Raw genomic sequence first — 23,700 nt, forward strand, 5'->3', positions numbered from 1 at the left:
GTGTAAACAAAACAAAAGTATGACTATTAAAGCTCTAAATAATTGCACAAACAACAGCTATATATCTTCACTAATAGAGGAGACAATGATTATTTCCAGATTTAGGAATCTTATATTCCTAACCTTCAATTAGGTTAATAAAAAGGATGATTGGAGGAGAGGACTGATGGATACACCCATGGGGCATGCATCATTTTCTATGATTTTTTTTTTGTGTGTGTTTTGTGTGTATGGCAATCTATGTTGATACAAATGGTTACTTCAATCCATGCATGCTAGTATATTTGACAGATTATGCTGTGGCTAATTTATAATGCGCTTGCTTGTTGTATAAACATGGTCTTCCAAATCCACTTTATTTGGAAGTGCTTGTCTCCTATTTGGAAGTGCTTGTCTCCATCATGGAACATCAAAGTTGTGTTGTGAATTTTCACTCACAAACATTTTCCTATAGGAGAACGTCCTTTTTGTTGTTGTTGTTGTTGTTATGCTATAATGTTCAGGTACATGTTGCCTCTGGATCTTAAAGATTTCATTGCTGCTAGTTTCTATCCAAAAGGACTTCACAGCTTAGGATCAAAGCTGGACTCTGGAAAATTGCTTCATACCCTGTTGATCATGTTGTTATTTATCTCTTCAATTTTCTCTGATACGTCATTTATGTCATCATTGTAGGTCAACACATCACGAGATTCTCTCTTACTGCTCTAACATTAACTGTTAGAACTTACAGTAGGAAATTTTATTATTACTGTTTGTTATTTCTTGGTTATATGATGATGCTAAGGCATCAATTGACATGTTTTATTTTAATTTTATTTTAATAGGTAATTGACGTTGACTGGATTTGAGCGCAGGATGTGGCTATAATCTACAATACTATGATGTCTCACGATACCTAGAGAGCGTCGTTCGAACAGCTTATCTGACTGAAGATTTATGATACCATAATCACCAAGTTTTATTTAGCATCATGCTCTATTGTAGCAAAAAAAAAGTGTAGGGGATGAAACCTGTAATTTCCTTTAGTTCTTGATCGAGATTAGTTTCTTCTTTTTTTATATTAAATATTAGTTTTTAGTTCATTGTCTCTACTCATTGCAACGAATTAGAGCTTGTCAATCAAACTTAGTTTGTTTACTGCTTTATGTCTTTTTATTTTAATCTGAAATCGACATGGATAATGGAGAATCTGAAACTGTGGAAGAAGCATGACGCAGCCTTGTCGTTGTGGGGCATTCGATGCGACGAGTCTCCTCACTTGAAGCTGCCATTCATCTCGAAGACTATACTACAAAATCTTATATCTACTAACTAAACTTGCTCAGACATCAGCCGTTGAGCCTGTAAAGGGATAATTGATGGGTTATATTTGGTTGATGTTGCGGTCTCATCAATAAATAGAGGTCCCATCACATATCATTCCATGTTGATGGAGACGAAAGCTCAACTCCATATTTTCCTCTTGTTCATCTCACATCCAGGTCAATTCATCCATCTCCATTAGGGATCGATCATAAAGTTTGTGCCCTCAGTGGCGTCTTGTTCGTGAACCCGGAAAAAGAAGGCGAAAAAGCTCGCTTAGAATTGACCCCCCCCCTCGCCGTCCTCGTGTGTCGTCTCGTCTCGTCTCGTCTCGTCTCCTGAATCATCTACAGCCAAGCCCATATTGTTGAGCATGAGATGCATTGCGAGGGGTGCATGCAACATGGAGTTGCTGCCGTTTCGGTGGCATCATAAACGAAGCGGCAGGAATGATTAGTTCGTGTTTGAGAATGTTTGATCTTTTATCGCCTACTCGAATGTCCCAAAGCTTGTGCAAAATGCATGGCTTCTTTTCCCCTTTCAGTTTCAATTCCAGACCAGGTGAAGAAAAGCAAAAGCAGAAAGCAAAAAAAAAATGGCTTCTTTTCAGGCTTGCAGCACAGCTCTGAGGAACTTCTGCATTGAGCGCTTTCTCTTTCTCTGTGTTCCTCTCTCTGATCACGCTCAGGAGAGCGAGAATGTGGAAGCACGCACATAATTCAACTTGGGAGTGAACCCCACCGTTGCAGCAGGGAGACTGCCACGACTTGGGTTTAAGGTTTGAGATTTCTGTAGCCTGCAGCTTAATGAATGGCATCATCTCTGCATCGAGTTTAACATCCCCACCATCGTTGCCCTCAAGCCAAGCTGCTTTGCCCATAGGTTTTTGGAATCTTGTGCGTCGCCTCCTCAGATAAACCCTACATTTCATGCTGACCAATGCTTTTCCTAGTATAAAAGCAAGTGTTCAAGAAGCACATGTGTTGATCAGGGAACATGGCCGATCGCCTATCGGATGTTGACCTCTCATGCATAGTGGCGAATGGTCTTAGGGGAGTAAGAGCACTAGGAGACAATATGGTTGTGAGCAGGAAAATTGCAGAGACAGTGCGTGAGAGAGAGAGAGAGAGAGAGAGAGAGAGAGAGAGAGAGAGAGAATAAGAAGATTTAGTTGAGAGTTTTTATATGGAACGGCAAGAAAGTTACTCTCTCTCACTCTCTCGCTCGCTCTCTCGTGACTTCTTTACATGCCTGTTTGTTCTTCCTGGTTGCTTTGGTGCTTGTTTAGTTGCTGTCGAGGGACTCTTTACTCCCTTTCCTTCTGGGGCCTATGCACACTTTATTAGGGTATGCTTGCTTGGATTTTGTTTGAATCTTGTGCTTCATTCCCTCGTGAAGGATACAACCAGCATTTAACTCCATTATTGCTGTGGACTGCATGGCTGCAGAAGGTTTGAATGGAGTAAGCTTTTACTTTATTTCTTATGAGCTTTTATCCTCCTTTTACTTTGTCAGTCCACATACTGCAATGGTTATTTGCCTGTCCTGGGCTTTAAAGATCGCACTGTGGGACAACAGGGATGGAGGGAAAAGGTTGAAAGAAAGATATGTCTCCTTCCATATAAGAACAAATTACTAGATCTTCTCCTGTCTTGTTTCCCTTGTTGTCTATTCATCTCAAATTTCATGTTCTAGGTTCAGTTCTTCTCATAAGTTCAACCAAGGGGTTTTCCGTTTGTCAATGTTTCTGCCTATAGATTTGAGGTGGAGAAAGAAAATTTGTTTATCTATAGATTCCTCATATTATCTAGGGCTTGGATTTACCTGATATCCAACAAAAATCTGATGCTGCCTAATGTACAGTTCCTCACATTGTTTCGTATTAGACAGCAGATGCTCACATGCCTGACCAGGTTGCAGACAAAAGTTCAACATTTTGGGCTGTGTTCAGTACTGACTACATTTAGTTTGTTCTCATACCACAAAGGCAAGACAGAGAAGCCAAACCGTGGCTGTCAATTGAACTCAAACCAATATATAGCGTAATGTTAATAAGTTGAGCTTGAAAAGCATTTAATTAAAGCTCTTGTACTGCCATAATCTAAATGATATCCGGAGGATAAAGCTCCTGAAACATTCCTTCCAAGCTTGTTGCTAAAGAAAATGTCACGACTTTGGCTTAGCCTGGCATCGACAACTGTTATAAATGCCATGCTTCTTCTGTCACGGCAAGCGAGACAGGTGAGCTCAAAATGCTGATGGGCCCTCCTCAGCTTTGTCCATAAATAAAATAGTAAGGTCAATGATGGATGAGTTGCTCCAACCCCTTGCAAGGTACTGTTGTAAGCTTTATGCCTTTTTCTTTTATTATTAATATTAATATTATTATTATTATTTGTCTCTCTTTTGATTTCAGCTCCTCTTCTTCTTCTTCTTTGACATGCACACAAGAGGGTCTTGCTCCATCGACTTGTCTTGTCAAAGGGTGTAGGCCTGTGGCCCCTCTTATGTCCATGCATGACCGGTGCTCATGCCATCTTGGTACTAAGAACCCAAACATATCTATTCTGGATCGGAGGGACAGATGGGTTTGTCTTTTGCTCTCCTCTTGTCACAGAATGTTTCTGAGGAGAAATGTCTGCCAATTAGGTTTTGGATCTGATAGTGCTGTTGCCTGAGGCTGCTCTTGCAGTGCTCAGAGAGAGCAACACCACCGTCTCCAAGGGACTCTGGTCAGTGAACTGCGTCCCACTTGTGAATCTTTTGAAATACCAGTGACCCACCTCTGAATAAAGTACTTCTTGCTCCATGAACATAAAACATTGCTGCTTTCCTCCTCCTCCTCCTTTTTTTTTTTTTTCTTTCTTTCTTTTTTGCATTCAATTTCTGAAAAATAAAGCCTCCAAAAAGGATGTGGTGGAACGACTTTACTTAATGTTTTATGGAAGAACTAATCATGACTTGATGTCGAGCACCATGTGGTCACTAGCTCCACAGCCTGCAGGTCCATCCGTATCTGTTGCTGAGGATGATGGAAAAGACAACCTGGTTGGTACAACTTCTGTGGTTGTGAACTTGATATGGACCGATATTTTGTGAAAGCTCACGCTCTCATTACATGCACAAAGAAAAGCATCAACCATGGCTTCACTGTAGACAAACATCACCAAAAAAGTATGCAGGAAATGTTGTTTGGAATACAAGCAAACAGTTGATATTTAGTTTACAACCTGGTTATTTGTGGATGAGTCTTTGTCACAAGCACATACAAGTACGCATGGGAACTTGAACTGTTTTGGCATAGCTCATGGCATCCCTTTTCATTTGCCTGGATCAGATGCATCATGTGATCTCACACTCGAGCAGAGGAGTATATTATCGTGGATTTTTATGGCGAGATTAGCTGTCTTAGGACTCCTCCCTTTAAATTTTTATGGCGACCTTGGGGTCGACAACTTCGCCGGCGTCGCTCAGCTGGGACGCCGTTCGACGTGCATGGGCTGTGAACGGTGGCACAGCCGGTGCTGTTCACACCGACCATTATCGACTTGAAGAAACGTGGCGTGGCGTGGCGTGGCGTGGCTTGACCGGAGAGACAGGTTTTCTCTTGCCATGCTCATTGTTAGCATGGTGGCCAACAAAGACACCGAGAATTATGACGTGAATTGGCAAGAAAAAGCAAAGTACGTCATCACAACATGCTCGTCTCTGCCACTTGAAAGGGACTACTGGAACAAGAGGTGATGGGCTGGAGCAGCAGCATGAGGTGAAGCATCGCAGTGCAATAATTCGCAGGCAAAAGCGTTCTTGTGGGATGTAGTCGTAGTTGCTGCTCTCGACCATCATTACAGTAATCAAGACAGATGGGAAGGCGGGGGTGGAGGGAGATGCAAAGCAATGCACGTCTGTCTGCATGCATTACATGTTGCTGTACTCAAAATAATATATAATAATATTATTGTGTGCAACTTTTCCGCCTAAGTATTAGACCATGTGTCTGATGATGCTATTATATTGGTGCAGTCATGTAAAGAGCTTTCTTTTCCTTGGTTTCCGATTGACCCACCTGCTTCTTTGGGTTGAAGAAGAAGGATTATGAAATGGCTTAAAATATATGTTCCCAAGTGGATCCGTCACTTGCAGTGTAGAGTAGTAGAGAGCTAGCCAGAACTGTGGCGAAGTGACAAGTTGGGACAGTCGTCCTCCCTGTCGGTATGCGACTCTGAACAAAAGCACTTGTTTTGGCCATCGGATCACCACAAACCCTCGATGACAAGCGCCAGCCTCCCCCATAAATTCTATGGGTTTTTCGAAAGCTTTTCCTTTGGGTAATAGAACTCCCATTTTGGGTGCAGCTCTGCTTGGGGTTTTAAGCCTTGTTAGGAGAGGGTTTAGTAGGGTTCAGTGGGCTGAAGAAAAAGTGATGGTCCGTCTCAGAACACAGATCCCAATGGAACGCACGCAGGAGGAGAGTGGAATTTTATCCGGCATTTGCTTGTTGGACCTCATTCTTTTTGCTTAGTTTAAAGGGGCCTGTGGTGCTCTCTCATGCTCCTTCCTTTGCTTTGCTTTGTGTGTGCGTAGAGAACACACAGGGACGCGCTTTAGGTATCCCACCATGAGAGCGAGCTCACTTGGAGTGAGGTTTGAACACATAAACCCAAGTTCAAATGGTGGGCAGCTACAAGGGGGGTAGAATGATGACACTGTGTACTATCCAATGATTGAGCTGCCTCGCCTTGGGTCTTGTTAAAAATGCCCTAGTGCAAGGAAGGAAGGAAGGAAGATGAAGTCCATGGACAACCATAATAGCTGGCTGGGCTTCTCGCTCTCCCCTCACATGAGCATGGAGCTTTCTGTCGACTCACACCACCAACCGCATAACCACAGCCATCATCACCAATCTCAGCCCACTCCTGATGCTGTCTCTGCACTCACTGGCAGTTTCTTCCTCTCTGCTACTCATCAGTTAAGCAGCTCCGGTTTCAGCTTCGGGGTCAGCGAGAATGGAGGAGGCCATGGATACTACTCACAGTTGTCTTCCATGCCACTGAAGTCTGATGGGTCTCTCTACCTCGTGGAAGCCCTCAGCAGATCACAACAACAAGAAGGTCTGTCTCGCAACACTCACTTTGTTTAGCTTCCACACTCGCGAACTAGCAGGTGTATCTCAAACACTCGCCGCATCTTTTCCTCATGTTTTGTTTCATGTGAAGCAATGGTGCCATCTCCATCCCCCAAACTGGAAGACTTCTTAGGCTGTGGTCCAAATATGGGGACCCATCATCAGTATGGGAACAATGATAGGGGAGCGATGGCTTTAAGCTTGGACAGCATGTACTACCAGCAGAACCCAGAGCCTGAGGGTAGCAGAAGCCATCCTTCGGACATCCTCCATGAACAACTCCCATACTTGCAGCCACTGCAGCAAGGGATCTGCTCCCTGCTCACCAGCCATGAGATGTACCAGGCTCCATTACAAGGTCATGCCGTGAGGAATGAAGCCGTGCCAAGGCTCAAAACCTGGGTGCCCATGGATTATAATGGTGGCAACGCCGGTCCGGTGGGTGCCATGGGATATGGGGAGTTGCAGTCCTTGAGCTTGTCCATGAGCTCTGTTTCACAGTCCAGTTGTGTCACAGCACCACAGCACGCCTCTTCTGCTACAGCGAATGACTACGTCACCTTGGATCCAACAAAGAAGAGAGGAACCGGGAAAGGAGGCCAGAAGCAGCCAGTTCACCGCAAGTCGATCGATACATTTGGCCAGAGAACATCCCAGTACAGGGGTGTCACCAGGTGAGCGTCGAGGTTCTCTTGGCACCTACCTTACGTTTTGGCTCTTCTCTTAGATCTTTCATAGCTTTCCTCTTAAACAATTTCCCAAGAGTCATGTTTCTTCATCAGGCATAGATGGACCGGCAGATATGAAGCTCATCTTTGGGATAACAGTTGCAAGAAGGAAGGACAAACAAGGAAAGGAAGACAAGGTTGGTAGAACAAACTTAATACATCATCAACATCTTATTCCTAACAGCAGACTTCGTTACTGTTGTTTGTTCATCTTGGAAGCATCCATAGCTGACTATTTTATCATATCTGATTCGTTATCTTCCTGCCTGGGATAATCCTGAATGGCAAAAAAAAAACACTTGTTTGGACACAGTTTATTTGGGTATGCTTCTATCTCTTCATCTTATCATCACTCGATTCATTCATAGAACAATCTTATGTAGCAGTTTTAATCTATGGGTTCCAGGGGGTTATGATATGGAAGAGAAAGCTGCGAGAGCCTATGACTTGGCGGCACTCAAATACTGGGGAACAAGCACACACATCAACTTCCCGGTACATGTTTGAAACCATCAGTTCTTGAAGAACTTGGTATCTGTCTATCCACTAACGGTAGGTAGGTTGGAAGCAGTTGGAAGATTACCAGGAAGAGCTCGAAGAAATGAAGAACATGAGTCGGCAGGAATATGTTGCCCATCTGAGAAGGTGGCTCGGCTTGCTTTCTCACGAGGCCTGCCATTCATGTCGTTGTTCATAACATCCGATCCATTTTGTTATCTCGTGTGCAGGAAGAGCAGTGGGTTCTCGCGAGGAGCCTCGATGTACCGAGGAGTGACGAGGTTTTGACTGACTCTCTCTGAAATCACAGCAGCGAGCACATCCATCAACATGTTAATTTGTTCTTGGTACATGTGCATTTTCCAGGCATCACCAGCACGGAAGGTGGCAAGCTCGCATCGGGAGGGTCTCCGGAAACAAAGATCTTTATCTTGGAACCTTCAGTGAGTTTGTAATGATCTTGATGTGGCTCGTTGGGCTCGGTGTCATCTGCATGCATGGTTCTATCATCAACGCGTGACCATCCATATCCTCGACTCCTCGAGTCAGAAACCCAATCATGATGCTTCCACCAAATCCTACACACTTTGAGCTCCTTTCTTCTTTCCGGCGACGCATGCTTTCCACAGCACGACTTACTTTGTTGGCTAACAGTAATGCATTACTCCGCAAGGCTGATCACCGCTCAGTGCCTCCCATGTCTTTGTTTGACCGATTCATTCTCTTTCTTTAATGATGAAAGTGAAAACAAAAAAAGCATTTACCTCCCCAAAAGCTGATGGTTTAGCATTTGACATCAAATCTCAGGCACCCAGGAGGAAGCAGCCGAGGCGTATGACATCGCTGCCATCAAGTTCCGTGGATCCAACGCCGTCACCAACTTCGACATGTCGAGATACGATGTGGAGAAGATAATGGCGAGCAGCACTCTGCTGTCGGGTGAACATGCAAGAAAAAACAAGAACATGGACGCCCCGGGTGTCGTCCCTGTAGCAGAGCAGCCAGCGCCGATCTCGGAAGAGCAAACGCAGAGACTGGAATTCGAGCCCGAGATCTTCACGACGAATCTTGATGGTCTGGTCGGCGGTGATCCGGGGAATGGTCAGGGCATGGATTCTGAGAGGACCGAGGTTTCCATGCTCTTCGGAAAGGCCCCATCAAGGTTCATCAGCACTCCAGCATCAAACACATGGATGGCACCAGCCCAGATGAGGTCGGCACTGCCTCTGGCTCACATGCCAGTTTTTGCTGCTTGGACAGATGCGTAAGCATCATCATCTCTGAGGTCTCAGCAAGCACAGCTGCAGATAGCAGCAACCAGGTTGTGACAGGGAAAGCTGGGGAGGGAAATGGTGTGGTCATGTTAAGCTGGTTCTAGTGGAGATTGGTGATCCATCCATGAGATCAGGCCTCAGGCCTTCCTCAGTGGACTGCAAGTGTTTTGTATCTACTCATTTGGTCCATTTGGGGGAGAATTTTGCAGTGTTGAGGCTTGCGAGCTTGTGGAGATACTAGTTATCTTTGATGATGATTTGGTTTGGTTCATTCTAATCTTTTGGTATTTGAGCAGCATCTAAGTTTCTTTCTTTCTTTCTTTCTTTTTTGTGTTATTTTCCAAAAAAAAGATGCCTCTAATCCCTATCTTAGAGGTATAACACCATCTTTAATCACAATTAACACTTGGTGTGATGTTGACCTTATCATTTTTCTTCATTATTATTAGATGCTATATATACATATCCACAGCGGTCAATCTATTCCCTAGATCTTGTCTCACTTGCCACGTAAGCAGGTGCGGCCGCGCGCCGCTCCGGGAGCGTTGATCGCCGGAGTTTGACCTGTGTCGGCGGCGCGAATCTGCGGCATCTGATCTCATGCGGTCCTGTGAGGTGAAGAATTACTATATTGCCGCTGGCTCTAAATGCCTCGCAGTAGTTTCAACTGCTACCAAGCAAAAAGATGAGCCAATGTAACAATGGAGAAGCATCCACCCCAGTAAGTAGTAAGCGGGAACACATGCTTTAAACTCTCGCAATGCATCAGCGTGTAGAAATAAGATGAATCTACCCATGATGATATCTCCTGCTTGTACAAAGAGTATTAACAAGCATATCTATAACTCGGTTGCTGGTTTTCTTTTTGGTGACCATTATGGCTTGAACAGAATCTACCAATCACAAAAACATATCTCTCGGTTGAATAATGATCCATTATTAATGTCATAAGGAATTTGGAGTGTGCCAGTTATGCACTGTGATAAGTAGTAGACTGTGAAACCTTAGAATACTTTCAGCATTTCCTCGAGCATTAGAATTAGCTCCGTCTTCTTCATGCCTCAGAATGGGCAGGAGTTGGTAATGCACTCAGCCTGGCAGTCCGAGAAGGTTGTGAGGCTGGACTCCATATCAGATCACAAAATAGCACGCTCGTCGAGAGCTCCAAACAATGTAGCGAATGATGCTGAACATTGATTCTCAATTATTGATGGATAAGAAGAAGATGATGAAGAAGAAGAAGAATGTCATTCTTCTTCTTGTCTCACAATGTAAGCCAATTTGTTGGTCCTTTTCTTCTTTGGGAAAAAAACTTCATTAGCTTCCTTGCTTAATATAGTGATTCCTCTTCTTGTCATAATGTAAGCCAATTTGTTGGTCTTTTTCTACTTTTGAGAAAAAAAAATTTTCATTAGCTTCCTTACTTAATATAGTGATATCACTGTAGGAACAGAGAATTAATGATAAAACACTTAATCAGAAAATAATGAATATAAAATTTATCTGACCAATATTGTCTCATGTGATACATTCAGTAAAGAACTACCATCATTCTAACAATTGTCCCCTCTATTATGCTATTGTTGGCACAAGTTAAGCTTACTGCTCATTTTTCACCAAAGGTATTATGCAGAACACTACTCTGCAACTTTAAGCTGCAAAAATTACAGCATCATACTTTTGGACTGCAGAATTGTCCATGTAAACATCCAGGTAAGCCACTGTGAGAAGGCAAACTGGACTATTTGTTGACAGTAATGCATGGGCTATAACAGAGGCTGCAATTTGATGGTGTATAGCTTCCCTTCAATGCTTGAAGGATTTAGGAAAGCAGTGTCAAAAGTATGGAACATGGCTTACCACCCCAAAAAGACTTGAGAAAAGATAAAATTTTCTGCAGAATGCTCTGAGGTTCCACTATGTGAATTCAGAATATGATGCATATTTGGTAAAACAGTGACCCTTGCAAAATCCAGTTTAGGTCATGCTAGTTCGAGTCCAGACTGCACAACATTTTTGCATTGCTGCACTAATTTTACACAGTTCAGTAACACACTCTTCGATAATGTTTAAGAACAAGTTAAAACGTTAAAACACACTTTAGACACAAGTATAGTTTGACCATAATATTGAGAAGACAGGACAAAAATCATATAGTTTTATACTTGGATGAACAAATCTGTAAAGGTAGATTCACAGCTGTTACATGTCCTTGCTGGAGGTCATCGAGCTCCTTTTGAAACACACAATGCAGCTATTCACCAAAGTTTATTTTGCTATAAGTTTATGTAGCTGTTGAAAGATGAAATTGGTCTTGCTATAACTGAATTCCCCTCTTATCATCATCCTTTTCTTGCAAATTAAATGGCTCCTGAAAGATTGGAGAATTCGACGGGCTGAGACTGACTATCTACTTCTCCACGGAGAGGAAGTGTTGTTACTTGGATCTCTCATTGGGAGGGCAATTTAGTTGCACACCCTTCTCCAAACTAATATATTCTTCAATATCATGTGGTCCCTGTGATCGTTGCCAATACTAATAAGCCTTTCTTACCTACTCTTTCAATCAATCTGCTCACCTATCAGATCGAGACCCACCAACAAAAACGAGATCCCCTGGAAAAGGAGAAAGTAGAAATGGATACCCTGGGCCGACAGCAAGCTTCGAGCTGATGCAGTTAGAAGAAGGAAAGCAAGTGCTAGCTCCTTACGGTAAATCCTGTTGTGCTTTTTCTTCGACACCTTTTGTGGTCGGGGTTCCTCCTTTGCAATTGCTTCAAAATTCGGTACAGAAGCACCTCGTTGCTGCATGGGTTCCTTCTTCATGAGAGAAATAAGATCACCCTCAGAGGAACGGCCAGACTTCTTAGTTACTACCCACTCATAGGCACTCCCGAGCTGGAAGAGACCTGAGATCATTGCATTGAACTTGGTCACTGACATGGTGTTCTCGAAAAGAAGATACGGGACGATAAAGGGGAAGGATTTCGGGGCTGGGAGGATATTGAGGAACGACATGGTTGCGGGAACGTAACAAACCACCCATGCAGGGAGCTCAGCTTCTGGAACAAACATTGTCAACGGGAGGATAATGCAGAATAGGGTAAAAGAGTAGAAAGGTAATATGAGTTTCCGAAGGAGGAAGAAGAGAAATATCAAGTTGGACTTCTTCCAGAACCCAATCTGAAATAGGAACAGCACAGGTTAGTGCAAAGAATATCATTAACCTACATTTCAACAAGAAACATCAAGTAATAACATAATCGAGACTTCAGTGAACCGCTCAAGTTTAAGTAGCTTTAGCTCTTTTAAGTATCACTAATAATTGCTATGGCAGTCACAGTGAAGCATGTTCAAAGGCAACCAAAAAAGGGAAACAAAGGGCCCCAGTTGTTCTATTCTTGTTAATTGCCGACCACATGTATGCATTTTGGACATTATTATAATTAAATTGCAAAATTCTGTCCATTCATCCATGCATGACATAATTTCCACCAAAGATATGGCATCAAACAGATAAGAAATGACCAGAATATTTACACTAGATAAAGCAGTTTCCTTTAGTTGCAGTGCTAAAATATTTTCCATCTTCTGCTATGCCCTGACAATCATACAATGGCTTACCATGAGGTCCATAAATATAGCATGAATTTGAATAAGATAGTGAATGCACATGTAAACTTGCACCACCTTTTCATAATTTCAACCCCTATTTAACACATCTAATTGTTCAATCGATCCTTTGATGCAAAGAGTACATCGTCATTAGGTTGATACACTGAGAAAAAGGCTTATATGCTGAGATCGTATCTTCTTTCTGACATGCCATGATGATCCAATACAACTGAAAATATAGAGAATGTGTATATCAAGCTTCTCCCATATATTTTAAGCTTCACGGGCCACTTTGTTAACTATCCAATTTTTAGCTAGTTTATGTTATGATGCCGATGTATGTCATATCACAGAAATGTAGGACAATCCATTTCCATTATGAGATAGTGGTATTAAGCCGGATATTTCCTCTTACCAAACAGTTTATTAGCTTGTTATTTCTCAGACAAGATAACTGACAAAACTGGAAGAGATAAGAGAAGCTTTAATGCGCTGAAGTAAAGTTTCTCATGTTCCATTAAGAAGAATTTAATTAAGCCAGTTATTTCCTCTATCCCGACAGTTAACCAGCTGGTTATTTCTATGACAAGGTATTTTATAGACAAGCTTCAATGCATTGGATAAAACTTCTTATGTTTAGGTTTATGAATGGTACCTCAGATCGGATGATGTCTGGCAAACAGAGCCTGAACAGCTGCATAGGGCCAGAGTGCCAACGATGCTGCTGCTTCCTGTAAGCCTCGTAGCATTCCGGCAGCTCGCATTGACACTGAACATAGTATTCATACATGAAAGAGAAACACTTCAATATCTACATGCAGTACTGTAAATTCAAGAAATTTCAGGCAATTCAAAGACCTTGTCATACCTCCACATCATTAAGGTATACGAACTTCCATCCTTTTAGGTGAGCTCGCACTGCAATGTCCATGTCCTCGACTGTGGTCCTCTCCAGCCACCCTCCGGCATCCTCCAGTGCCTTGATCCTCCAAACTCCTGCGGTGCCATTGAACCCGAAGAAGTTGATGAACACCCCATTCACCTGCTGCTCCACCTCAAAGTGGAAGCAGAGATTAATGTTCTGAAGCCGGGTCAGCAAATTCTCATCTTTGTTCACAAACGACCACCTTGCCTGCACCAATCCCAGCTCCTCGTTGTCCTGTAAATATACCAGCAAATCAAAATTGCCATCAAATGTCAAGTTTTAGCACTAAAATGGAGAAAAAAAAGCTCAAGGCAAACACATACCTTGAAATGAGGCACAGTCCGTTTCAAGAAATCCGGAGCAGGCTGGAAGTCGGCATCAAAAATGGCGACAAACTCGTAGTCGTTGACATAGCTACAATTCATTGCCGACTTGAGGTTGCCGGCCTTGTAACCATCTCGAATAACCCGGTGACGATACATGATCCGAGCGCCATTCTGCTGCCACTTCTCCACCTCCGCCTTGATCAGAGTTTGCGTCGTGGGGTCATCCGAGTCATCCAACACCTGAATCAGAATGTTGGACCTCGGCCAATCCAAATTACACACTGCGGCAATCGATTGCTGATAGACCTGCCAAATGCCAGCGAAAGTGCGCAAAGATGGTCATTTTGGCTCACAAGCCTCGTATCCAACTTGCAGATATCCAAGCTTACCTCTTTCTCATTGCACATGGGCATCTGGACTAGAACCATAGGGTAGTCCTCACCGCCGGATTCGAGGTCCTCGGAAGCTCCAATGGCGCCTTTCGGCGTGGGTTTGATCCCCTTGAAGCGGATCCAGAAGCAGCCGAGGCAGAGGATGAGACGGTCGGCGCTTTGGACGAGGAAGAGGATGACGCAGGCGTTGGCGAGGAACTGGAGCGGCGGAGCGACGTATTCCACCCGGAAGCGCACCCACCCGGTGTAGAGCGACTCGAGGAAACCCCGGACGCCGAAGGACGAAGGAAGAACCAAGGGCTGAATCTCCCAGGCGGTCATATGCCAGCCTTTGAGGTAAGCGGCGATCTCCAAAGAAAGCAAAACGACGGAGATCCAGAGGAAGGCCTTGATGCAGGAATAGAACCGCGACCGCAGAACGGGGCTCTCCTCGTCCGACGAGGAGGTCGTGTCGGAGTCCGTCCGCCCGGACGCTACGCGCCGGCGCACGGCGGACGCGAGGCCAACGGCGGCGGAGGCGAGAAACGTGAGGCACCCTGCGGCGCGGTGAGCCTTAAGGAGAAGCACCCAAGTAATCTGCTTTGCGTTCTTCACCCGGGCACCCTTCCGCGGCCCTCTCCCGGCGGCGGCAAACTCCTCGCCGGCGCCGGCGCCGATGCCGTACTCATCCTCGTCGTCAGGCGACGATATCTCCGAGATGGACCAGTTGGGGTTCTCCATTTTGACGATCACCGGCGTCCCTCGGTGGGCCTTTTTGTCCCACCACCCGAACGGCGGCGACATTACTTCCACCACCTTCCGAACACGATCAAGATCCAACCTTTCCGATTAATCCGGCGTCGGAGGCCGATTTCCACCTCCGATCCAAGCTTCTGGCGGTCGAAAGGGAGGGTTACGACGGCAATGCGGCTTCCTCGGGCGAGAGAGAGCGAAAAGGTGGGATTTTTACCTCAGAAGGAGAGGGAGGAGAGTGAGTCGAATGCGAGCAGGCGTCTTCTTCTTTAAAGCGTTCAGCTTTGAGGCAGGCGAGCTTGCCGCTCTCCTTCCCCGCGATATGAAGGGCACGACAAAGGCCACCGGAAGAGGAGAAGGGAAGAGCAGCTCAGCACGTCTACCGCCGACCTCCACAGAAGAGAAGAGAAAATTTAAAGAAAAAGGAAAGAGAGAGAGAGAGAGCATAAAAAAAGGCAGGTTTTTTAATGCGTTTCCCACATTGCTACGGCGAATTACGAGAGATAAAGATGGAGTTAATAAAAGTAATTAATCTCAGAAGAAGAATTCGGGAACCATAATAGAATGAATTCCAGCTGAAGAATTTTGAGCAAACAAACTTGATTTCCTTGTATTCCTACCACAAAAGATGAAAAAACTCGAGAATGGTACCTTCTCGCTCGCCTACGATCGATGCTAATGCCACGATGATTCGTTCTCTCCCAGTTGGGATGTCTATTATAGTAATACTGTGGATAAGGACTTGTTTTCCAGTTTGATGATGGAAGCAAAAAATAGTAAATGGAGTCGACAACCTCAAACAGATCAATCCGAATTATATATCCACCGAATTCGATCGATCATATGTCCGCTAAAAATAAACAAATGGGAATCACAGTTGGTTACAGAAACGGAGAAAACGTTGCCGTGGCAAAGCACCGACACATATTAGTAAAACATGGTTTGCCTCACCCAAATCATAGATCCACTGCACTAATTGCGGAATTCAAGCCGTCACTTCCAATGATTTCCTAATCTTGCACTCGTCTTCTCACGCCACCACCTCATCCAATAATACATTTAAAGATGTCATGTAAGCATGTTTCGATTGGCCATCAGGAATACAACATTGTCCGTGGGGGCCCACTCTTTGGTAAGCTCGGGGGCACGTATTGGGGGTAATAAAAGAGAAGAAGGTAAGCTTCCCCGTTTCGTGCCGTGTGCCGATCGGGCTTCTCTCACCCATCGGGTAAGCTAGTGGGTTGGTGAGCGGCAGCGGGTCTTGCAAAACCAGTTCTGCCGAGACGAGCGGGGTTGGGGGGGGACGAGGACGCGTGGCGGTGTTGTGTCCGAGATCACGGCATTCGGCGCGGCCGCCGGTTCGAGCCGGCCGCACGTCGTGGCTCCGAGTTAAACGCGGAATCCACGGAACCGCCGCGGTCATCTCGTTCTCTACGTTGACCTTTTTGTTGTGCTCGTTTGAAGGCGCTCGTGAGACGATGAATCAATCCATCGCTGAGACCTATTGCATCGTTATCGTAAGGATGGATGGATGGATGGATGAATGGATGAAGTCTTCCTCGTTTGTACCTTCCTTTGACTTCGATGTGTTCTTCTTTCTGTTGACTAGCATCGTGAATGTGCATGCCACGCATTCGGATCCCCTTGTATTGTTGGTGACGAATGCATGATGCATCCATCCCTTGTGGACTCATTGCGGTAGATTTCTCTTTCACATGGTAATGTGACATTAGTTTTGCATGTTGATCTACGTTAAGCTCTCGTATATTTGATTCTTCTTGTTTCACCGAGAGATAATGATATTTCTTTTTTTCATTATTACCCATAATTATTTAAAGTAACTAAATCATAAGAATCATTAAAAATGGGATGAATATTTTATATTTACGGACCATGCTAGCTTCCAAAAGGTTGCCATGTGTTGTTGGACATGCTTGTTCATAATATGATGTTTGACTCGATGATGAAGATGCCAAATCTAATGCAGCAAAACTAGCATTGTTATAAGGTGCTTCTCTCTCTCTCTCTCTCTCTCTCTCTCTCTCTCTCTCTCTCTCTCTCTCTCTCTCTCTCTCTCTCTCTCTCTCTCTCTTCCATATTTATCTACATATCCATCTCTTTATATATGTGTACATGTATTATTAACCTATTTGACCTAATAGTATAGAGTTGTCTCAGAGTTGAAAGTCAACTTAAGAGAGCCTCTATTACGACGTGCTATGCTAAAACAATTTAGTTGAATAAAAAATGTTCTTTATCAAAATGTATTGGAGTGGTCAAATCTTGCCAAGTGGAATTATCGACCAAAGATGGCGAATTTGAGCTCAAGTTTCATAATTTACATTTTGGTGAAACAAGTGAAGAAAATCCAAGTTTGTCACTATGATATGATGCTTGATCGTTTGCATTATTTGCCCCCTACAATTATGTGCCATGTGTATAACATCACTCCTTAAGAAAAATCACTTAATTATTATCAATCATAGAGTGTAGAACACACATTTTCGGAAATAAAGCACGCCAAAATCAAACTCATATTTTATGTGTTGACTTTGATTGTAATGTAATCATTATATAATGTTCGTAATGTAACGAGTTGTACTTGGTTCAAAGTCCATCTATTTAAGAACAATTTGGATCACGTTTTGAAATAGACAATGATGAGTTATACTTACTTTAGACATATTGGATCATACTCACTTTTGAAGAAATTAAATACATCTATTATAATTCCCAATAATTAGATATTTTAAGAATTAATCACCGACAAGTTCTTATTAAAAAAATCAATTAGAAAGAATGTCAAATGGAAGGTCTTAAAAAATTTATTTTGGTTGGTGGTGGGGGGGTCAGAATTGGGTGGGTCAAACAATGTTGGGGCACCACCTCCATAATGATTTAAGATTTAGAACCCCTTCAACTCAAAATGAAGAAAGAAATTAAAAGAAGAAAGCCAAGATGCAATTGGTTAGTATGGTGACAAGAGTAAAGCAGAATCCATTGTCTTACACTTGTTATTATCCTTATGTATTTACTAAGCGTTACAATCGAAATGATAAAAACAAAAAACTTTTGTAAAACATCTTAATTTTTTTATAATTCATTTATATATTTAGTAATATTATAATTTACTTAAAATTGTTAGTCATATGCCCTACAAGCCAATCACATGAGTGATGACACGTGTGACTTCGTATGTAGTCTTTTTATTTATTATTATATTTTGATATTTTATCACTTTATATGTCTATTGCTTTAATATATTGTGATGTCAATGGATATACAATGGGAATTGGATCGTGATGAGATCACGATAATGAGACTGATTCGTCTTTAAATATAGATCCTAAATAATCCCGGTCATAGATTACTCGAAAGGGATATCGAGATAACCGAATAGACTGATGTGCTGTACATCCGTCCATATGATGGATATAGTTAATCTCATAGCTGCTCGTGTGAGGACACTAGGGATATAGTACAAGTGCTCATTGGAGAATAAGTTCACTAATTGATCCGCTTACGGAATGCTGGATGATTGATAATGCCTTATTGTCAAACAATGATTTCGTAGTTCCAATAGTGTATATGGTCCTTAGACTTAAGATACCAAGGATGTCTTGTATGAGTATTACATTCTTTGATACTAGACTTATATGTCTTGAAGTTTTATCTCTAGCACAGTCGGTTATCGGGAGTGATAGCTAACCTTACGAGGACTATTGAGTGTCGATAGAGGATCATCCACTGTCGGTGTCATGAAAGGAATATCTCATGTATTCTTGCTCAAACAAATCCTTGATCAAGGTCATTCGAATTAAGAGAAAAATAGTTCTCTAAGAGAATCCGATTGGAGCAAGACTCGAGTAGAAATTATATAAGTTTGACAGCACTATGCCCGGTATACGATCTCTGGAATATTAGATGGATAAGGGACTATAGGTACACGGTAACTGAGGATAGACAGGTCCGATGGATTGGATTCTCTTATATTATCTGGGGACTATGACGTAGTGGCCTAGTACATCCACAATCGATGAGTTGAGTGAATTATTACGATGATAATAATTCACTAAGTCAGAAGGAGTTCTAACAGGTATGACTCACGGCCAGCTCGATATTGGGCCTAAAGGGTCACACACATATGGTAGGCATTGCGATAAGTAGAGGTTCAGATATGAGATATCCGCTAGAGCCTCTATCTTATTAGATATTCAATAAGCTTCTAAATTATTGGATCCTCTGGATGAGATCCAATAAGAGCCCATGAGAGATTATTGGATAGAGATCCACTAATATACGAGGCTTGGGTAGTTGGATGAAGATCCAATACTCAATATGACATAATATATTATGGTTAAGTTGATAGCGGATCTCTATAAATAGGAGGGAATCAATGGTTCATGGGCGAGAGCTTTTTAGTTGTCTCTTCTAGTCTCCTCCCCTTCTCCTCCTCAAAGCAAGCATGAAGTTTTGAGGAGCATCATCGCAGCCCTATTGTGTGGATCACCACTAGAGAGGAGGGCACTTGACCTCCTTCATCCTCTCCTAGAGATCTATAGGGATTCAAGGATATATGATCTCCCTAGGTAACATAATCTTTAATATACGTAGTTTTATATTTTGTAAATTTTTTTCACACGATAACAAACATATATTTGAGAATTTAGAGATTTTGGTTTTATGCTCTTTGCTGCTATACATATGCAATATGGCTTCCCAAGATTTTTCAACAAAAATTTACTTTAAAACTAATAAAAGAAATTTGACTTCTTGATATTAGTTGAGACATTCTAACTTAAATATATATGGTCATCTATTATTGAGTTAGCTGAATATCAACTTGAATAAACAACTTAGATGTTAAGAAGTATCCTAATAATATGCAATATGATCTCTTCATATTTATAGCATGTGAATTTAAATTACTCAAATTTATAAAATAAAAATATTATCGAAGGCATCAATCACTGTATCCGTGGCACTTTCGTCAAATGTCCACGATGAATTCACGACACTTTGATGTAGACTTGGCTATAAAAATAAAGAAATTATTAGAAACACTCTAGACATGTATCGATCCTACCCCCAATAGACGTGTAGCATGCTAGGAACAACCGGAAACTCTACTTGTAGTCATCCGAGCGAAACTCTCATCCCTTTGGGAGCTACAGTTATCCCTCTAAATCATCAACCTCATCGGTGGGTTCCTATGCTTTCGTTTCTACAATGAGCAAGACATGATAAATATATTCACTGATAGTCCTTGGTTCATAAAAGAGTAGCATTAAACATCTTCCCATGAAGATTTTTAACCCCTTACAGAGACCATGACTACTATGCCTCCTTCGATTCAGCTACCCAACCTTCTTATTAAGCTAATGTTTTGTAGAATTCTTTTCGAAATCATTGTCTGCATTGAAAATATGTTGAAGGCGCATGTCGCTAGAGCTTCAAGTGATAGGGGAAGATATGCTTGCATCTGTATAATATTTTATTACTCCCTTTCCCTACCTTACGAAATGTAAGTTAAAACAGGAGATACTAATTTTTTCTAAGCCATAACTCATGAAATTATACTCAACTTATATTTTGCATATGATATTGTGGGGCACAATATCAGTGTAGTCGGAGTAAGCTGTTATTGTGGGGCACAATAAAGATGAGAAGTCGGGCGAGCTTCAAATCAAAGTCCAAAGAAGGACCTATTACAATAATCACACCACACACAATGGCTATACTCCTTCAACCAATCCTAATAAGGCCTCCACTCTTGCTTCTGATATAGATTTTATGAATGAAGCTTTAACGATGGCCCAGGAGTCTCAAGTTTAATCCCACTCAATGGCATCGAAGCTTTAGTGCACTCAAACTCGATCAGACTAGCTCATCTCCCTCATTAATGTAGTTATACCCATAGCTATTGACCTTCGAGGTGGAAGGTAGGATGGGCAGCGGGTATCTCCTCGTAAAGGTGCTCGCTGAGGTCATTTGCTGGCGTATGCTCTTGCGATATCGGGCCCTCATTCTAGCATCAAAAAATATTATGATTCTTTATGTCGTGACTCGGGAAGGGGCACAACTTGGTTCAGTCCCGATTGTGTAAGGTCACCCACGGGATTTCTCTAAATGAAGGCTTCAAGGAGAAAGGGCGGAGAGCGGTAATCGTCTTCTCTTATGGTGTTCTCTTAGTGAATTCACGAGGGGTTTCTGGTCTCGAGTCCCTGCATAATAGGTCAATGTCAGAGAGGGGAGTTCTGGCATGATCCCTCCGAAGCTTAAATCAGATTTTTGTGGATAGTAAATCTTGTCCCCTAGCATTTACCTGGGGCGATTTTTATTCCTTATTGGCATCCGTTGATATTTTCGGTGGGCGGTTTGTCTGTTCTGGGGCCATCCTCTCGAGCCTATGCTTTACGGGGTCATATTCTTGTTGGCTGGCCTTACTTAATTCTTGTTGGCATGGATTTATAGTGCATTGTTTCGGACTTGAGATGTGGTGTCATTTCTAAGTTAAGCTACGTGGTGATCTAAGGTGGTTGCCAGCTAGACGGAGTAGCACCACGTGTGATTTAAGGTGGTTGCTAGTTGGACGGTGCGAAAATATACTCTATCACGTCTGTATGAATTTTTGTTAATCTAATGTATTTTTTTATTTAAAAAAATCAATTTGGGGTGGAGCATACAATAGAAAACAATTGGGCTTAATTGGGCCGTGGCCCAATTGGCTATACTATAAAATGACTTTTTGAATTAGTAACAACTAAAAAAAAGAGAATAGTACAATAAACATGATGAGGATCCTTCTAAACCATTTAGGCTTAGAGAGTTCATCCGTGAGCATCATGTATGTACGTCATTTGATGTATTAAAAATATCTTTCAAATCTTGTTTTAAAAAATTACTCTGCACATAAGTAACTCAATCATATCTCTTCCAAAATGTAATGAGTGTAATTTTTAGATGGATGTCGCCCTACTCATCCACTTAGTAAGGTAGTGGCGAGATAAATGCATTCATATGTTCATGTCAACTTTAATGCACACCAGAATCCAACCAAAAAAGGACGCTAATTCGCGTCTGGTTGCAGTGCTTGCAGTCAGGTTCTCCTCGTTTGTCCTAAAGAGGATGAAGAGGGAGAGCGAGAGAGAGAGAGAGAGAGAGAGAGAGGGACCAAATCTGTACCAAGAACACACCTGATCATCGTCTTCTTTGCAGCGTTTGTTTCAGGTCCTTTATTCTATCTTCTATCAGGCATGTGGTTTTCTTCCTCCTCTTTTGTACCGCGACAACCTTTCCTCGCCGTTCACTTTACTCTCTGGGTGGGTGCCGCTGCTTTTCTTGCCGTTGGGCGAAGGTGTTTCAACCACGTACCTATTTGTTCCATTACTGCTCCACAGATGGGACATGGTAGATGGAGATCGCACTGCCCATTTCCAACAAGAATTGAGAGAACAGCTTGCCAACCTAATCTTTTTCTGAGGAAGGATTTAGTGCACGTTCCTTGTCTCGGATCAGTCCAATTGCCTGGTTGAACTATCATCTCTCTCTCTCTCACTCATACACACACCCCACCCCCACCCCCTCCCCCTATAAAAGCAGAAGCAAGGCAAAGCACTGCCTCTCTCTCCCTCTCCTTCTAAATTCCTCTCCCTGCATAAGTCCTCGTATACTCGGTTCAACTACATCAAGTAATGGGACTTCTCCACCCTATCGACAGTCAGAGACCATTCCATCTTCTCCTCTTGGTGCTCATCCTCTTGAGTTCATCTCATGTCAAGCTTTTGGTCGAAGGTAAGCTTGTTCCGACTTGGTTCTCAGCTTCTACATCAAGGTTTGAAAGTTTTCGGTGCCTCGGTTGCAGGTAGATCGGTGTTCAGGCTTCTCGAGTATGCAGATGTAAGTCTTCATGGCGAGAACTCATTTCATCTCTACACCTGGTAACATGTTAGTACTGTATATATGGTGATGCAGGGGAGAGGAGAGGAGAAGCTGATGGTGAGAGCTTTGATTGGATCGAGACCACCAATCTGTGAGAGGAGGTGCATGACCTGCGGCCACTGTGAAGCAGTCCAAGTGCCAGTAATCCCACGAGAGAGGAATCCAACTCGGCGATTCTGGGGTATAGCCACTTTGAGGGGCGATTACAGCTCCAACTACAAGCCCCTCAGCTGGAAATGCAAATGTGGGAACAGGATATTTAATCCATGACCCATTGAACCCAGTCAACACCAGATTGAATTGTGGATAATACTCTTCACTTCTGTTTCTTCTTTATGGATCTCCTTCTTGCCATTTGTTTATCCTCCAGGCTTTGCTCAATCAACCTTTCTAAGTTTTGGCTATCGGACATCATCATGTACTTACTACATTTGACATAAAAGACTGCCCTGCTTGGCCTCTGGTTGCGCTGGTGTTGAAGACGGGACACAAAGGAAGCTGCTCCCTTGGCACATCATGCACAGATTTTGCGCTGCCGCGGGACGCCATTCCACCTCCATGAAACATCACGTCCACTAAGCAGTATCCAGCTGAAGTATCTGATCTGATCTGACCTGATCTCAAGGTATATATTGCAAGCAAATGATTGATGAGGACAAGATTCTGCCATCTAGTTTCTCTGCTCTTCCGAGTTCATCCTGGATTTTATGCTCTCTCTTGTTTCGATCTGTTGTTGGGTTGGCTGCTGTGTCCTACCCCGAATTGTATCTGCTACAGCAAGCACATGATGTATACCGTCACAATATTCTCTGTTCATGATCTACTGCATGTTGGCCTCA

General features: G+C 42.9%; 3 protein-coding genes across 6 annotated transcripts; 2 read left to right on the top strand and 1 right to left on the bottom strand.

Moving 5' to 3' along the window:
* Window positions 1–5,889: 5,889 nt before the first annotated feature.
* LOC135679807 (AP2-like ethylene-responsive transcription factor CRL5) lies at window positions 5,890–9,184 on the top strand. Its single transcript, XM_065193791.1, has 9 exons — window positions 5,890–6,416; window positions 6,522–7,104; window positions 7,213–7,295; window positions 7,472–7,480; window positions 7,565–7,653; window positions 7,730–7,803; window positions 7,887–7,937; window positions 8,023–8,099; window positions 8,464–9,184. Exons 1-9 carry the CDS (start codon window positions 6,092–6,094, stop codon window positions 8,922–8,924), a joined length of 1,752 nt encoding a protein of 583 aa, XP_065049863.1. The 5' UTR covers window positions 5,890–6,091; the 3' UTR covers window positions 8,925–9,184.
* A 1,737-nt stretch (window positions 9,185–10,921) lies between these two features.
* LOC103990985 (probable xyloglucan glycosyltransferase 9) lies at window positions 10,922–15,687 on the bottom strand. 4 transcript variants are annotated; one of them, XM_065190425.1, is made up of 7 exons: window positions 15,572–15,687; window positions 14,186–15,310; window positions 13,794–14,102; window positions 13,414–13,704; window positions 13,201–13,314; window positions 11,642–12,113; window positions 10,922–11,546 (listed from the first exon to the last, which is right to left on the bottom strand). In XM_065190425.1, the coding sequence occupies exons 2-7, from the start codon at window positions 14,969–14,971 to the stop codon at window positions 11,506–11,508; spliced, it is 2,013 nt and encodes a 670-aa protein (XP_065046497.1). In that variant the 5' UTR covers window positions 14,972–15,310; window positions 15,572–15,687; the 3' UTR covers window positions 10,922–11,505. The 4 variants fall into 4 exon arrangements, with proteins under 4 accessions (XP_065046497.1, XP_018684094.2, XP_009408589.2 ...); XM_018828549.2 differs by having other exon boundaries at window positions 10,922–12,113; window positions 14,186–15,057; window positions 15,138–15,310; window positions 15,572–15,686; XM_009410314.3 differs by having other exon boundaries at window positions 10,922–12,113; window positions 14,186–15,060; window positions 15,138–15,310; window positions 15,572–15,686.
* A 6,861-nt stretch (window positions 15,688–22,548) lies between these two features.
* On the top strand, window positions 22,549–23,700 carry LOC103990984 (EPIDERMAL PATTERNING FACTOR-like protein 2). The gene is made up of 3 exons (XM_009410311.3): window positions 22,549–22,714; window positions 22,785–22,819; window positions 22,895–23,700. Exons 1-3 carry the CDS (start codon window positions 22,615–22,617, stop codon window positions 23,129–23,131), a joined length of 372 nt encoding a protein of 123 aa, XP_009408586.2. The 5' UTR covers window positions 22,549–22,614; the 3' UTR covers window positions 23,132–23,700.

The sequence above is a fragment of the Musa acuminata genome, chromosome BXJ1-7 (genome assembly GCF_036884655.1).
Source record: "Musa acuminata AAA Group cultivar baxijiao chromosome BXJ1-7, Cavendish_Baxijiao_AAA, whole genome shotgun sequence".
NCBI lineage: Eukaryota > Viridiplantae > Streptophyta > Magnoliopsida > Zingiberales > Musaceae > Musa > Musa acuminata.